This window comes from Peromyscus californicus, unplaced genomic scaffold, assembly GCF_007827085.1.
Source record: "Peromyscus californicus insignis strain IS unplaced genomic scaffold, ASM782708v3 Scaffold_10__1_contigs__length_136768540, whole genome shotgun sequence".
Taxonomy (NCBI): domain Eukaryota; kingdom Metazoa; phylum Chordata; class Mammalia; order Rodentia; family Cricetidae; genus Peromyscus; species Peromyscus californicus.
The window spans coordinates 101,151,662-101,168,749 of NW_026294391.1; the positions used below are offsets into that span (position 1 = coordinate 101,151,662).

Here is a 17,088-nt window from a genome sequence, read left to right on the forward strand (position 1 = left end):
TTTCATGCATATATGTCTGTGCAACACATGCATGCCTGCTGTTTGTTGGTGGAGGCCAGAAGAGGTCACTAGATCCCCTGGAACTGGAGTTACAGATGGTTGTGAGCCATTATGTGGATGCTAGGAATCAAGTCTGGGTCCTTTGGAAGAGTAGGCAGCATTCTTAACTGGTAAGCCATCTCACCAGCCCATCGAGGGGTAGGTAGCTTTTGATAAATAAATGGCTACAGTAAAGTAGGATCCAAGTAAGCCCTTGACCTGATCGAGTTAGATGAATACAGTGTTCACTGGAGGAGGGCTCTGAATCACAATAGGAGAGCAGATTAGGAGCAGCAGACGAAGATTATATATCCTATCCCAAAGAGGTGAAACCACCCGAAACCCTTTTCACCACAAATCCAGTCAGCTGGGGCTGCTTCAACCAAATCTACAGCAAGAGCCAAAGTGAGGATCAGAGCAATAGATCTAGGCAAAAGGTTGCAGAGCATTACAATGGCACAAAAACAGTTCACTTAATGAATTGGATGGTTGACTCATCAACTCCTTAAGGTTCCTCCACACATGGACTGGCCAGCTTCTGGTGTGATCAGTACAGGGCTGTAGAGACCTCTCAGAGGCCTCTGGTCTATTCAGGCCCTCTGGTTTCATTGAGTTCTCTGGTGCCAACGTTTGGCTTCTCCAGATGGTCAGCTTGCATGGTATTGATGGGTTAGGAACATGTGCCTCGCCACCAGGAAATGGATGGATCCAAGAAATCTCCTCTGCTACCTTTGCTGCAGTGGGGGGTGAATAAAGCAACATTGGGTGGACATTTACAGAGAGCTTTCAGGGGCTAGGTATTCCATTCTCGTACCCATATTGCAACTCCTGGTTTAAAGGAGTGGGCATCTGGGGTCAAGCTCACAGGCAACTGTTCCCAGACACTGTGGTGTGTAGTAACTAAGGCAAGCGTTTGTTCTTTTAAAGTGGTATTTTAAGGTTTTCTATATGCACTTAACAATTTGAGAAGGGCAAGCATAAAGAATTTCATAAGGGGAAGACCCTGTCTGTTTGGCAGGGAGAGATCCAATTCTTAGTGAAGTGATTGATAACAGTTCATTCCAGTGGAAGTGAGTCTTTGAAACAGTTTTCTTAGTTGTGGTTTCAGCGTCTGATTCATATACTCCATCTTCCCGGAGCAGGGTGGTTTGCTACGTGTAAAACTTCTCTAGCCCCTTAGCCACTACCTGTACTACTTCAGCCATAATTGCTGGTCCACTGTCTAATCTTTTGGTAACAGTAATTCCTAAATGAGGGAAGAGCTCTTTTAAGAGAAGTTGGGCATTTAGTTGTGGTGTCCTTGATCCCTCTGGCTTCTGTAACCCTTCCTTGCCCTTTTCCACAGGATTCCCCTAGTTCCACCTAATGTTTGGCTGTGGGGCTCTGCATCTGTTTCCATTAGTTGCTGGATAGAGCCTCTCTGATGATGATTATGCTAGGCTCCTGTCTACAAGTATAACAGAGTATCATTAGGAATCATTTCATTGACTTTTTTTTCCTGCTGGGCATGTTTGGTTCTATCCTAGGTCTCTGGGCTATCCAGCCTCTGGTTCCTGGCCCTCCAAGCAGTGTCAAGGGTGGGGTTCCTCTCATGACATGGATCTTAAGCTGGACCAGTCATTGATTGGCCACTCCCACAATTTTTGTGCCACCTTTACCCCAGAATATCTTTTTTTCTTTCTTTTTATTTATTCTTTGTGTCTTTCACATCATACATCTCCATCCCATTCATTTCCCAGTCCCTTCATATCTACCCTCTGCCCTTGCAACCTCCTCCCCAAAATAAAATAAAACAAAATTTAAGAGAAAAAAGAAAAAAAGAGAAGGAAAACTCATTATGGAAGCTGTAGTGTGACACAGTGAGTCACACAGTAAACCCTTTTATCCATTTATCTTTACTTGCAAATGTTCATTGCAAAGAGTCATTGGTCTGGTTCGAGGCCTCTGGTTTTTGCTATACTATTGATGCTGGGCCCTCACTGGGACTCCTCTTGGTTATCCTGCTGTTGCCCTGGGTTGTGGAGATCCTGCAGCTTTGGGTCTGCAGGACCAGCTCCTTCACGTGCTCCAGCAGATCATAGATGGGGTGGATGTTGGAGTGGGCCAACACATAACCCTGGTTCTGGGCCTGGGCAGCTGCAGGGTTGGTTAGCCTGCCAGCTCTCCCTTGTCCTCACCACCAGGGTGAGCTCTCATGCATTGCCATGGTTAGTTCATCCCTTGCAGTGATGAGCAAGGGGCAGGGCCTGTTCTCCTGCTTTCATGTCCTCGGGGTCAGCTCTCCCACACCTACACATTCAGGGCCAGCTCTACTGTGTTGTGCAGGCATGGCACAGGAGCCACTTTCCCAAGTGCTGCAGCTGATGAGGGACAGGACCAGCTCTCTCACTCTTATGACTCAAGGCCAGCTCTGCCACCTGCCTGGTTGGGGGGCAGGGTGGCATCTCTCCCCCACCCATGCTGCCACATGACAGATCAGTAATAGGGACAGCTCTCCCATGCTCACAACTTTGGGGCTGGCTCATCTACACCTCCACCAATGCTGTTGGCTCTATTGTTTTGCCCATGCAGGGTGCATGGCCTGCTCTCTCGAGTGTTGCAGCTATGGAGAGGGGAGCAGGGGCAGTTCTTATGCCCTTATGACCTCAGGGATAGCTCTCCCCTGTTCATGTTGCCACATGACAGATGCATAATGAGGACAGACCCCAGGACATATTGCAGGCAGGACAAATTGTAGGTCAAAAGTTTTGTGGGTTGGTGTCCAAATCCCTACATTGGAAGTCTTGTCTGCTTACAGGAGATGGCTGGTTCAGGGTCTGTGTCATCCATTACTAGAAGTCTTAGCCAGGATCACCCTCATAGATTCCTAGGAGTTTCTTTTGTACTAGGTTTCTACCTCACCATTGAAATGCCCCCCCCCAATTCCAGTCATCTCTCCCAGTTCTCTCTACCCCTACCCTCCCACCCCCACTAACCAGGGCTCACAGGGGCTCACAGAGACTGAATTGACAATCAGGGAGCCTGTCTGACATAGGTCCTCTGAATATATGTTATAGTGGTGTAGCTTGGTGTTCTTGTGGGAACAGGGGCTGTCTCTGGTTCTTTGGCCTGTTTTGGGGACCCATTTCCTCCTACTGGATTGCCTTGTCCAGCCTTAACATGAAGGGATATGCTTAATCTTATTGTAACTTGATATGCCATGTTTGGTTGATATCCCTGAGAAGTATGTCCTTTTGTGAAGGGAAAGGAGGAGGAGTGGATCTGGGGGAGAGGGCAGGCAGGAGGGGGGAACTGGGAGGAGAGGAGGACGGGGAAACTGAGGTCAGGATGTAATATATGAGGAAGAATAAATTAAAAGGAAAAAAAAGAGCAATTGGGCCTCCAAATATCCTTTTTTGTCTGCCGGTACGGAAAGCCTCCACCCAGTCTGAGAAAGATTGCTCCGAGGTTAGCAGGTTGCAGCCTTAGACCTGAGGCAGTTCAGTGAGGTCCATAATTATGTTTCAAAGGAAGGTATTTACTGTCAGGGCCAAAGGAATTCCAATTCCCCACACTTCAAAAGACATTCCAAATAGCCAGAAATGAGCTCAACCTAGACTAAGGGAGGGTTTCTGGTGATTAGATAAAAAGCCCGTATTCCTTAGGAATTTAAGAAACTGGTTCCCATCTGCCAAAAGGAACCGTTTCCCTTACCTCTGGCAGAAGAGACCCATGCCATCTATCAGCATATCAAAGGGTATAACCATGGGTTATACTCCATTTAACATCTTTTTTTTTTTCCTGAGATAAGGTTTCTCTGTGTAGTTTTGGTGCCTGTCCTGGCACTCATTCTGTAGACCAGGCTGGCTTCAAACTCACAGAGATCCGCCTGCCTCTGCCTCCTGAGTGCTGGGATTAAAGGCATGTGCCACCACTGCCCGGCTCCCATTTAATATCTTTTCATGTATTGTGTGTATATATTTTAGGAAGCTTCCATATAACAGGTTTCCATATGACTTTTTTTTGGGTGTCAGTTATCCCTCCTCATATTCCTTCCTATATTCTGCTCTCCCATTCCCCCACCTCATTTAACACTTTTTGTTCCATTATTCCCCTCTAACCATTTATACTGGTGCATTCTATTTCTCATTTCATGATAGCCCCCTTCTCCAACTATGGATTCTTGATAATTTTCTGATATCTATGGGTATTCAAATGGAACACACATATTTCAAGATTCAAAGCTAACATCCACAAATGAGAGAAAACGTGCAACATCTGTCTTTCAGGGTCTGGACTACCTCACTTAGAATAATTGTTTCCAGCTCTATTCCTTTACCTGTGAATTTCATAATTTCACTTTTACAGCTGGATAATATTCAACTGTATCTAAAATCATTATCCATTTATCAGTTGATGGGCAGTTAAGCTATCTCCAACCTCTGGCTATTGTAAATAGAGCAGCAATGAACATGAATGAGCAAGTATCTCTGTTGTCAGATATATGTCCTTTGGGTATATGCCAAAGAATGGTATAGCTGGATCATGTGGTAGCTCTTTTTAGAGGAAAGTTAACACTGATTTCAACACTGGCTGTACCAGTTTGCACTCCCACCAGCGATGAATAAATGTTCATCTTTCTCCTCATCCACACCAGCATTTGTCTTCATGTTTGCTTTGTTGTGTTTTTTTTTTAACTTTTAAAAATTGAATCTTTGTGGATTTCGCATCATGCATCCCCTCACTTTGGCCCTCTGCCCTTGCAACGTCTCCCTCAAAAAAAAAAAAAAAAAAAGTAAAACCAAAGGAAAAAACAAAAAAAAACCCCAAAACAAACATCAACAACAACAAAACAAATCTTGGTGTGGAAGCTGTACTGTCACACAGTGTACCATTTAATCCATATATCTTGTAAGTGTTCATTGCAAGGAGTCATTGGTCTGGTTCGAGGCTGCTGGCTTCTCCTACACTATCAATACTGAGCCCTCACTGGGACTCCCCCTGGATATCCTGAAGTTGTCCTTTGTCATGGAGATCCTGCCGATTTGGATCTGTAGGTTTTTCCCCTTTACATGCTCCAACAGTTCATAGATGAGGTGGATGTTGGGGTGGACCAACTCATAGCCCTGGTTCTGGACCTGGGTGGTTGCTGGGTTGGTCAGTCTGCTGGCTTTCCCTCATCCTCACCACCCAGACAAGCTCTCCAGCACTGCCCTGGCTAGCTCACCCAATGTAGCAGACAGCAAGGAGTAGGGTTAGTTCTCCTGCTCCCAAGATCTTGAGTTCAGCTCACCCACACTCACACCACCAGGGCCAGCTCTACTGTTTTACCCAGGAGAAGTGCAGGTCCTGTTCTCTCAATTGCTGCAGTTGGTGAGGGGCAAGACCAGCTCTTCCGTTCTCATGCACCCGAGGTTGGCTCTCCTGCCTGCTGCAAGTGGCAAGGGGTGTTGAGGGGAGAGGGCATATTTCCTTCACCCTTGCCACCCCATGACATACAAGGGAGGGCATCTTTTCCTCATCCATGTACTCCTCCTGTGCTAGCTCACCTGCATCCCTGACAACAGCTCTATTGTGCTTCTTGGGTAAGGTACGGGGCCTGTGTTGTGGAATATTAATTGAAGATGTGTTACATTTGTTTATACTGTGGAACATTTGTTTAATGATGCAAAGATGTGTTAAATTCTTTTATGTTGCATTTATTTAACTCTGTGAAGCTCTGTGACCTTGCCTGTCTTAAGCACCTGATGATTTAATAAAGAGCTGAATGGCCCATAGCCAGGCAAGAGAAAGGATAGGTGGGGCTGGCAGGCAGAGAGAATAAATAGGAGGAAAATCTAGGAAGAGAAAGATCTAGGAGCGAGAGATGTAGGAGGATGCGAAGGGCCAGCCACTCAGCCACAAAACCACCTATAGAGTAGGAAGTAAAGAAAGATATACAGAAATAGAAAAATGTAAAAGGCCAGAGACAAAAGATAGATAGGATAATTTAAGAAAAGCTGGCTAGAAATAAGCCAAGCTAAGGTCGGCATTCATAAGTAAGAATAAAACCCCATTTGATTATTTGGGAGCTGGGTGGCTGGCCCCCCCAAAGAGCAAAGAGCAAGAGAGTAAGAGTAAAACACAACCAAACTACAGGCCTGCTCTCCAGAGTGCTACTGCCAGTGCTAGGCAGTGCCTGTTCTCCAACTGCCTTTGCCTCAGGGCTAGCTCACTCACCCACCAGGGGTGACAAGGGGTGAGAGAAGGAGGAAGGAGGTCATCTCTCTGGCCCACTCCACCACATGGCAGATGAGGGGTGGGGCCTAACCTCCCTCCTGCATTCACATGGCTGGATCACTCGTACCCCCATCAAGGGGAGTCAGCTCTTCTGTGCTGCCTGGGAGAGCCCACTCTCCTGAGTGCTGCAGTCTGTGAGGGGCAGGATCAGGTCTTCTACTCTTGTGATGCTGGGACCAGCTTTTCTCGCCTGCAGTAGGTAAGGTAGGGCTGGGGGCAAGGGACGAGGGGTGAGGGAAAAGGGGGCATCTCTCCCTTGCTCATGCTACCATGTGACAGACCATGGGGCTAGCTCTCCCACTCTCACATCTTCAGGGCCGGCTCATCCCACCTCCACGAGCAGGGAAAACTCTACTGTGCTGCCCAGGCAAAGTGCAGGGCCCACTCTTCTGAGTGCTGCAGTTGGTGGGGGGGGGGAGGAACGGTTCTCTCTAAAGCTGCAGCCAGTGAGGGGCAGGACCAACTCTGTGCAGGCCTATCCACACGGCTTTCAGGGGTAACAGGAACCAGGGACATCATCACAGGCTACAGCTGCAGCAGGGTCACAGACCAGACACGGACCTTGGCAGCAGCCCAGGCCCCGATGAAACCCTCACCCTTGGTGGTGGCACAGGCTACTCAGATCTGCATGGCCCCGACAGAGGCTCAACCCTTGGACACTAATATGGCCCTAAGTGGTGGCCCAGACCCCTGACATCTGAATGGCCTTTAGTGGCAATATGGGCCACGGATGTCAATACAGACCCCAGCTGTGGTTGGACCATGGACCCAGACACGGTCCTTCGCAGCAGCTTAGGCCTGATGTCACCATGGCCCTAGTTGGCAATGCAGGTCCCTCTGATCAGCATGGACCCATTGGCAGCATGGCCCTTGAACACTCACATGGCCTCAGGTGGGGTTTCTGATCTTGGGCATCTGCACAGTTTTTGATGGCAATAGGAGCCTTGGACATCAGTGCAGAATCTGGAAGTGGCAGGGTCACAGACCCAGACTTGGCCCCAGCCACAGCTTGGACCCCTGTGATGCCCTGGCCCTGGGTGGTAGCTGCTTGTCATTCAGGTCTGTATAGGCCCAGCAGTGGCACAGCCCTTAGGCACCAAGAAGGCCACAGGTGGAGGCCCAGACCCTGGGCATCAGTGTGGCCTTTGGTGGCAACATGAGCCATGGACATCAGCACAGACTCAGGCTGTGGTAGGACCACAGGCACAGAGTAGGTTCTTGGTAACAGCCTGGGCCCGATGTCACCCTGACCCTAGTTGACATTGCAGATCACCAAGATCATCATCGTGGACCCCAAAAGCCAATATGTCACCAGGTGGCAGCCCAAACCCCAGGCATCAGCCCAGCCTTTGATGGTAACAGGAGCCATGGCCATCAACACAGATCCTGGCTGCAGTAGGTAACCTTTTTGTTTTTCTTTTTGACACTATTCAGTGTACAGCTGCCACATAGAGTCAGCATGAAGGACACAATAACGTCGTACACTGGGTGTTTTGTTTTCTTTTTTGATTTTTTAAAGTCATGGTCAGTTTATCAGGAGTATAAAAAAGATTTTTAAGTATTACCCTGTTTCTGAAATCATGAGAATTATACAGTTTGAAAAATGCACCTTAAGGAGTGTCAGTCAACGTCTGCTCTGGGGACAAGGGATAATATACCTCCTGGACTGGGGGTAGGACACAGAAGAGACAGAAACCCCGCTACAGACTGGATGGGATGGATTCTAGTGTTTTTTTTTCCTCTGGCAGAGTCACTCCTAAGTTCCCTGAGTGCTTCATACGGTGGGAGGGCAGTGGAGAGAATTGGAGCAGAAAGATAGACTTTTGCTACCTGCTTCCCAAGAAGTCTTTGAATATTCTCTTAGAAGGTTTCTGTCAGAGTCCAAGGTTAGAACCAGATTCCCAGGATGGGCAGAATTAGCTCTGTTTTTGGGAAAGACTGTTTCTTCCTAGGGACTTGTCCTCCCCTTCTTCAACATTTGTGGTCTGTCAAGTTAAGAGTGGGGGAACAGATGATAGTGGGATGGAAAAGAATGAATGAGTCAGTGCAAACCTACTATGGTACTTGGGAAACGCCGGCAGTATTCAGGGTATACTGATGCTGACTCAGTGGTGTCATTTTATGGAAAGAGACCTTGTCATTGGGTTTAAATGACAGTTCCTTGATAGTTTACACAGCCATCTTGTTAATTCTTGAAAACAAATGGAGCAAATGTACAGAGAAGTCACATCTTTATTGAAAATATAAGAGAGTTAGTGTCAGCAAAAGCTTATGAGCATCTGGCTCCTGAGCAAAGGTGGTTCTCTAGAATTCCTCCACAGTCTTCGGGGAAAGAAGCACCTCTGAGCATTTATAGCTTCTGATCTCTCCTGTATTGTTCTCGTCTCCCCTTAAACCAATTCTACAAGCCAGAAAAAAAAATCCGTTCAGTAGAGTAATCACGATAATAATCAGAAAACACACCGTGTAACATTAGCTGCCCTCTATAATTTAGATGGCACAGAAGAACCTGCTTTCTAGAATGTGGGAGGGCCTGGTATCCACCCCAGGACTGCAAAATAGTCCCTGGACAAACGTTGCATGCCCTTCCCCTCTCCCTACAGTAATTCACTCTGGAGGAAGTCAGCAGCATTTCCAGGCAGATGCACCAGCGGTGCTTCAGATAATTATAAGGTTGGGTGTTCTTATCTGTGTGGCTTCACCAGGTGCTTTAAAACAACAGAGGGACCAGACATTTGCACTCTGCTTTCCCATTCCCATCAGTCTCTGTTTAACCAAGCTTACATCAGCATTATCAGTGCTGGGTTCTGCCTGTCCACTATCCACACACTCAAATTGCCCTGTAAGGATAAATCTATCCTTAGTTTTCAGTATTTCAAATAATTTAGGATCCCAGCACTCAGGAGGCAGAGGTAGGCGGATCTCTGTGAGTTCCAGCCCAGCCTGGTCTACAGAGTGAACTCCATAACAGGCACCAAAACTACACAGAGAAACCCTGTCTCAAAAAACCAAAAAAATAAAATAAAATACAATTTAGGATCACGGAACTCTCTGATTCTTTTCAAATTAATTCAGATTAACTTATTTGAATTAATTTGAAAAATTTATATTTCATAACTCTAGTGGGATGTCTCCACAGAGACATTCTATCTTAAGAATATTAGTGTTACAAGGAGTTACACACACATTTCTATATCAATATGTTATTAATACAATTAATTCATAGAATGTGTACATATCTTATATGTTAAAACACAAATATTCATAATTATCTACAGGATACATGTATGTGTGATACATACGTGTCTAAGGAGTGTGCTCCTTTTGGAAGTTACGCTTCATCTTGAAATGAGCCATTTTAAGTGGGTTGGATTTTTTTATTCCATTTTATACCCACAAGTAGCATAAAGCTTAAAAGTCATTTTAAGGGGCCTGTAGAGATCTCTAAGAGTTAAAAGCACTTGCTGCTCCTGTAGAGGACCCAAGTTTGGTTCCCATCACCTATATAAGGTAGCTCATGACTACCTGTAATTCAAGCTCCAGGGGACTTGACACCCTCTTCTGGCCTCTGAGGGTACCTGAATTCACAGACATATCTATACACATGAATTGTTTAAAAAAATCATTAAAAAACGTGTCATTTTGAAACATGATGAGGTTAAAAAAAATCACAACACAACAACTTTACCCACAGGATGAAAGTATCCACGATAAGAAGCAAGTTCTAGAACAGCTGTCTTGCCAAATTGTCTTCTCCTTACCTGAACTCTAGCTTCAGTCACACCTATCCATCTTGCCAGCTGTTTTCTGAGGGCAAAAACGGCAGAAGTTCAGTACTGGGCATCTTGGGTGAAATAAAGTATGTGAAAGATACTTTATATGTGTTTTTAAATGTTTGTCCCATCCTTTACCTTCTGTGACATTCACCTTGAAGATTTTGAGGCTTAAAAAATTCTACTGGTAATTTTGTTTATTATCATCATCCATTAACGGACATAAAAACACACCACATCCTTAATAAGCAATTTGAAAAACACTAATATGGACAGCAAAAACCTCAAAAGAAATGCTCTGGACATCAGGAGACTTTCTCAAATAATAGAACAAAAGCTACAAAACAAACATAAAGAGGAAAAACCTGTGTGAGGCTTTTGTCAGGATTGAAGGGCAAGCTCAAATAAAAGAAGATGGATTAATGGGGAACATCTGAAGATTTCTAATGTTTAATTAACTCATGAGGATGTCCAGCCTGCAGATCACCAGGGAAATGACATGTTACATTTATTTGTTTAATTTATTTAGCATGTGTTAGTGCATGCATTCCATAGGTGTAGGGGTGTGCATACCTGTGCTATGGTGCACCTGGGCAGGTCAAAGGGCAACTGATGGGTGGTGGTTCTCTCCTTCCACCGAGAACGTAACCCTCTATTATTTTAACCATTCAACCATTCACACTTCTTTTAACAGGACTTTACTCATATAGAAGACATTGCCCAAAGTTTTCCACTCTGATTCATCGAAATACTATATGAAAATACCTTCATTCCCATTGTCTTAGGGTTACTACTGCTGTGATGAGAAAACCATGACCAAAAGCAAATTGGGGAGGAAGGTGTTTATTTGGCTTGTACTTCCAGATCATCATTGGAGGAAGTCAGCATAGGAAGTCAAATAGGACAGGAACCTGGAGGCAGGAGCTGATGCAGAGGCTGTGGAGGAGAGCTGTTTACTGGCTTGCTCCTCATGGCTCCTTCAGCTGCTTTCTTCTAGAACCCAGAATCCACAGTGGTCTGGGTCCTCTCATATCAATCAATAATTACAAAAATACCCTACAGCCTTGTCTACAGCCTGATCGTATGGAGGCTCCCTCCTCTGATGACTCTAGCTTGTGTCATGTTGACATAAAACTAGCCAGGACACCCATTTTTCATGACTCTCACCCTTACCCTAGCACACTAGTGCAGGATGTCTGGCGGCCTTGATTTTGGAAGGGGTTTTTATTTAGATAGGGTAAGAGAGAGGCTGAGGAGATAGTTCAGAAGGTAAAGGTGATGGCCAGCAAGCCTGATGGCCTGAGGTTGATCCTGGGACTCACACAGTGGAAGGAGAGAAGAGACTAACTCAAGCTGTATTCTGACCACTGCGTGTGTCAAGTGAAACCTACGCCAACAGAAACACGTTCCCACACCCACAAACAAAACACAACAAAGGAATAAATAACATGCAGTTTTGAAGGGGTGGCAGGAGGAGGACCAGGGAGAAAGCCAAAAGCCATCCCAGGAAACAGGGAGTAAAGGCCAGGCTATCGGCTTACCTTACTTCTGCACTGATGTAGTGACTATGCTGGAAAATCCGCTCGAGCTCCTGCAACTGCCACTGGCGGAACTTGTAGTGGAAGCAACGCTGGCGCACCAGCACCGACACTGGCTGCACACTTTCTGCAACCCGCGGGCCCTCTCCAACTGGCTGCTTTGGCTGCTTCTCATTCTCTTGGTCGCTGCCGCTGGTGCCATGGTCCTTCTGGCTCAAATTATCTATGAGGCCTGCAGCATCAGCAGCCGAGGGACCTTCTCCACTTAATTCTCCGGCTCTTTCCCCTTCCGCTGCTGCGGCTTCCCGCCCAGGCTGGCCCTGTCCACTCGCTTCCTCATTTCTCCCCTCTCCAGCCGGCAAAAGCATCTGTGCCTTTGCACCTAGAAGTAGGGAAACAGAGGAAGATAAAGAGTCAGAGCCCAGGGTGGTCTGACGGTGCCGTGAAGTTGCGGCAAAGCCGGCAGTGCACAGCACCTGTCTAGTCGTCTCTGTGGAACACTCCTCTCCTCATGGATATCTCCAACCCACCATTCCCAACATGCACTGACCATTCAGTTTTTCTTCATCCTCATCGAGTCCCCCATGAAGCAGGTAGTTGGTCTTTCGGCGCTCCATGTCTTGAATGCTCACTTGCAGCTTGCCTCAGCAGATTCTGAGGTGGAGCTCCTGGCGACTGCGAAAGCCCGGGCTTCTCAACCAGGAAGAGTTCTCTTTTTGCCCTGGGGGCCAGTAGCACAGGTTACTAACTATCCAATCATGAGAAGGTTATCCTGGCTCCCATTTGACCTCCTGCTGCTATGAGTTGAGCCCCTGAAGTACAAAACAGAGAAGTTAGGTCAGAAATGAGCAAGCTGTGTTTGCAGGGAAGGCACTGTCCTTGGGATGCACGCGAGACTCTCCAAGTTGCAGCTTTGCCTTGGTGAATTATCTTCCTAGGAAAGGTGTGATGGTCAATTGTGCCAACAGACTTATACTGAAGAAGAAAAACTCTGGAGGCTTTGGAGAAATGTTTTTAGACTATCACTTGGTTACTTGGGGGTGCTTTTTCATGATTTAAATCCCAGTACTCTGGGGACAGAAGAAGTGGATCTGTTCCAGGCTAGTCTGGTTTTACACAGTGATTTCCAGGCCAGACAGAACCACAGTGAGACAATCCCTTCTCAAGGCCTAGTAGTTCACACTAGGCACCTATTACTTGACAGAGAACAGAAATAAAGATTATCCATGAGGTCTTTTGCCCATTGAAATCCTGAATAATTATCAATAGTATGGTGTACATATTTCAATTTTCCAAATTCTGTAAAGTGAAACATGTCCATCTGCCAGATTTCATTCCTTTGAGTACCCTTTGGGTTACATCCTGCTGGTAATGGCGTTTGATTGTAGAAGGAACAAGTAGGACATTTCTTTACTATTTCTTTGGCTTGTTGTCAGGTTATGGAAAAATCCTTTTTTAAACCTTTACTATTGACGTGATGTTTTTTATGAAATTCTGAGGCCTCCAGCACATTTCCTATCAATAATTTATCAATCTCATCATTGTCTTGTGCTAGAGGGCCTGGCAGACCAGTATGGGATCGAATGTGAGTTATATATAAAGGATGATTCCTTTTCCTGATTGTATCTTGTAATTGAATAAATAGTGAAGTTAATTCTGAAGCATCAGGGATAAATTCTGCAGTCTCAATATGTAATACTACTCTTTCAGCATACTGAGAGTCAGTTACTATGTTGAGAGGTTCTGAAAAATCCATTAATACCAACAGAATAGCATACAATTCTGATTTTTGAACTGAATTATAAGGACTTTGAACCACTTTACTTAAATTTTCTGATTTGTAACCTGCCTTGTATAAAATGTATGAACTCCAGACATGGGTTTTTCCCGTGCAATTCGAGGCAAGATCCAATCAGCTCTCTTTATAAGATCAATTCTATTGCTTTTGGGATATTTGCTGTTAATTTCTCCCAAAAAATTACTGCAAGCTCTTTGCCAAGGTTCACTTTCTGTCCATAATTTTTCAATGTCCTCCTTAGTTAAAGGCATGACAATTTCTGCTGGGTCAAATCAAGTCAGAGATTTTTTCCACATAAGTTTTTAATTTTTTATTTGGTTTATTTGGTAAAAATATCCATTCCAATATAATATCTTCCCTCTGCATTAATATTCCTGTAGGAGAATGCCTAGAAGGTAAAATAACCAAAATGCAATCTAGCTTTGGATCAATACGATCCACGTGCCCTTCATGTACTTTCTTTTCTACCAAGGCCAATTCTTTCTCAGCTTCAGGTGATAATTCTCTTGGACTATTTAAGTCCTTGTAACCTTCTAAGGTTTTGAACAAATTATGCAGTTCATCATTTTTTACCCCAACAATAGTTCGTAGATGAGAAATATCTCCAAATAATCTTTGAAAGTCATTAAGAGTCTGTAATCTATCTCTCCTAATTTGCACCTTTTGGGGTCTAATTTTTTGTAGACCTATTTTATATCTTAAATAATTAATAGAATCTCCTCTTTATATCTTTTCAGGAGCAATTTGTAATCCCCAGCAAGGCAAAATTTTCTTTACTTCTTCAAACATTCTAAAGTATCTGCATTTGAGTCAGCTAGTAAAATATCATCCATATAATGATAAATTATAGATTTAGGAAATTTTTTACATATCACTTCCAATGGCTGTTGTACAAAATATTGGCACAGAGTTGGGCTATTCAACATTCCCTGTGGGAGGACCCTCCATTGAAATCTTTTAACCGGTTGAGAATTATTATAAGTAGGCACTGTGAAAGCAAATCTTTCTCTGTCTTTTTCTTGTAAGGGTATTGAAAAGAAACAGTCTTTTAAATCAATAACTATGAGAGGCCATCCTTTTGGTAACAGAGTAGGCAAAGGAATTCCAGATTGTAGAGAGCTCATTGGCTGAATTACTTTGTTAATTGCTCTAAGGTCTGTTACCATTCTCCATTTACCCGATTTCTTTTTAATAACAAATACAGGAGAATTCCAAGGGCTGGTTGATTCTTCAATATGCTGAGCATTTAACTGTTCTTCTACCAGCTCTTCTAAAGCCTGTAGTTTCTCTGTTGTTAAAGGCCATTGCTGGACCCATACAGGCTTGTCTGTTAACCATTTTAAAGGTAGAGCTAATTTTGAGATGACTAGCTGAGATGATCCAGTCTCAAAGACTACTTGAATAAGGACTTGAGATAAACCCTGAACTTTGGCATTATACACAGACTGGATAATGAAGGATATAGTTACCTTTCCTAGAATTTGACAATTAACCTAAAATTTTTCTTTCAGGATAAAGATAACTTCGCCCATACCCAGCAGGAAGCAATTTTAAGAATACGACGCCCACATTCCCAAAGAGGTGGTGTGGGGCGGGTTGTTTTTTGGTCTTTTTAATGGGTTTTGGGTCTGGGATAATTTTCATTGTTTAAGGGGGTTGGTTACAAGTTGTCGTCAAGGGTTAGGAAAAAGGCTAAGCAAAGGAGATTAGATTTAAGGTTCTTGTTTAAAAAGAAAGAGAAAAAAAGAAAAGAAGAAAAAGACAATTACTAGTTTTAAATACTTTACATTGGATTGTATTGTTTCATATTGTATACAAATTATATATATTGAAATTGATATTGTTAGAAAATGCTATATGTATATTTCTAATCGTACTTATACCGTTCATTTAACAATGCAATTTTCTGATCCTTGAATGTTATTATTACCAACTATTAGGATATAAAGAAATGAAAGTTAGCAGTTAGACATTACAATAGAACTTGTAGTCATATTAGATATGTTTTAAAAATTGAGCAGATATATTTTAGACAAGTCATCTTCAAACCCTTCAGAGATCTACAGAATATGGCATTTAAAATGTTTTAATAACTTAGAAAATTTTTCTTTTTTGAGACATGTTGGCTCCTGGCAGTACCAATCTACTTCAGAGAAAATATGGGCATTGAAGAAACTGCATATGGAGTTAACTTTCATTGTGGCAAAAGTTAGCTACTGGACAACAAAGTATCCTTGAATCAACTGCTGACAAAATGGACAGACAGGACATGAAACAAAGGACTACTGATTCTTGCCAAAACAAGTGTGGTTATGGCTTTATCAAAAGGCATCTTCTGAGGCCAGGACAATATGGCACCATCCCTGAAGTGGCCTTCACAATCCAGAAAAGGTACAGTGCCCTTTTCTTCGAAGGCAGCTGAACAGGCAGTGGGCCGATGGCTTCTGATGTGCAATGGAACAGCAGCTGAAACAGTTATTCTTGAAGAGTAACTAAGCTCACGCCTCTCAATAGTAGACTGGCATTTGATAGAGGGATGTGGAGAAGAACAGGATGCTGAGATGAAGCCATATATACACAGCCAAGAAGAATGGACAGTTGAATTAAAAAACCATCAACAATTTCCAGAATTTAAAATCCTGAATCATGACATGACACTAGTGGAATTCAGGTGTTTCTGGTACATGGACTGCTCTCACCCAATGTGAGGTTGAACTGTTGACCTTCTGTACATCCTACTTCACAAATGAGTTTGTCAGATACGCTAAGCCTATAGGCTGAAGATGATGCCCCAGCACTGCAGAGAAACCTCAGGTGACTGTCCAGGCAGCTGGCTGTTTCTGTCAACTCACAAATTTTTTGGAAGTTGCCTGCATGCACTTTCTGTTTTTGTTTTTGTTAACTAATATTATTTCCTTCTTGGGCCTCTGAGGGAGTTGAAGATTAGTTAGTTATAGTTGAAGGTTAGTTAGTCATAGTTGAAGATTATTTAGGATAGAAAGTGAATTAGATACATTTTGGACTTACCAAAATAAGATAGATAATGAAATTATTTTCTCTGAATTTGTCAAATACAAATGGACTAGACATTGTTTAGGTATTTATTACTTGTATATATTGTATATAGTTATTGTACTTTTGTATATAGTTTTTCTTTTGTTAGTTATAACCTTTTTCTGTTTTTCTTTTTATTAAAATAGAAAAGGGGAAATATGGTGGTATTTTATTTGTACTGAAATGTGATTTTAATTGTATGTTAATAAAGTTGCCCAGGGGTCAGAGCTATTAGAGCCATAGCAAGAGCATGGCGGTGGTGGTGCACACCTTTAATCCCAGCACTTGGTAGGCAGAGCTAGGTAGATCTCTGTGTGTTCAAGGATACAGCCAACATTGGAGACACACGCCTTTAATCTCAATACCATAGAGGACCTGGAGGGCTGTACATACAGGCAATGACGAGGCAGTCATATGTTTGGGTTTACAACCAATAAGAAGGCAGAACAGACAGTCTATATAAAGATGAACAGACAGGAAGTAGCTCCCTCTTCGGAGAGCTCTCTTGGCTGAAGCAGGAAGGGTAAGGCTCTTAGTTCTGACCTCTTGGCTTTCTTCTCTGAATCGGCTCTGTGTTTCTTATTTAATAAGATGGTTGGTTACATCTACAGTCTTTTCCTTTGGGTTT

At 43.7% G+C, this 17,088-nt stretch overlaps 1 protein-coding gene across 1 annotated transcript; it reads right to left on the bottom strand.

Moving 5' to 3' along the window:
- Nucleotides 1-8,647: 8,647 nt before the first annotated feature.
- Nucleotides 8,648-12,225, bottom strand: LOC128115772 (rhox homeobox family member 2-like). The gene is made up of 4 exons (XM_052746820.1): nt 12,159-12,225; nt 11,612-11,990; nt 10,059-10,104; nt 8,648-8,698 (listed from the first exon to the last, which is right to left on the bottom strand). Exons 1-4 carry the CDS (start codon nt 12,223-12,225, stop codon nt 8,648-8,650), a joined length of 543 nt encoding a protein of 180 aa, XP_052602780.1.
- Nucleotides 12,226-17,088: the final 4,863 nt, after the last annotated feature.

Excerpts from the sequence above, each read along its gene's own strand:
- LOC128115772 (XM_052746820.1), bottom strand. The coding sequence starts at position 12,225 with ATGGAGCGCCGAAAGACCAACTACCTGCTTCATGGGGGACTCGATGAG. Across the intron at positions 11,991-12,158 it reads GGATGAAGAAAAACTGAATG|GTGCAAAGGCACAGATGCTT; the intron begins GTCAGTGCATGT and ends CCCTACTTCTAG. Across the intron at positions 8,699-10,058 it reads TGACTGAAGCTAGAGTTCAG|AATTGGTTTAAGGGGAGACG; the intron begins GTAAGGAGAAGA and ends TCTGGCTTGTAG.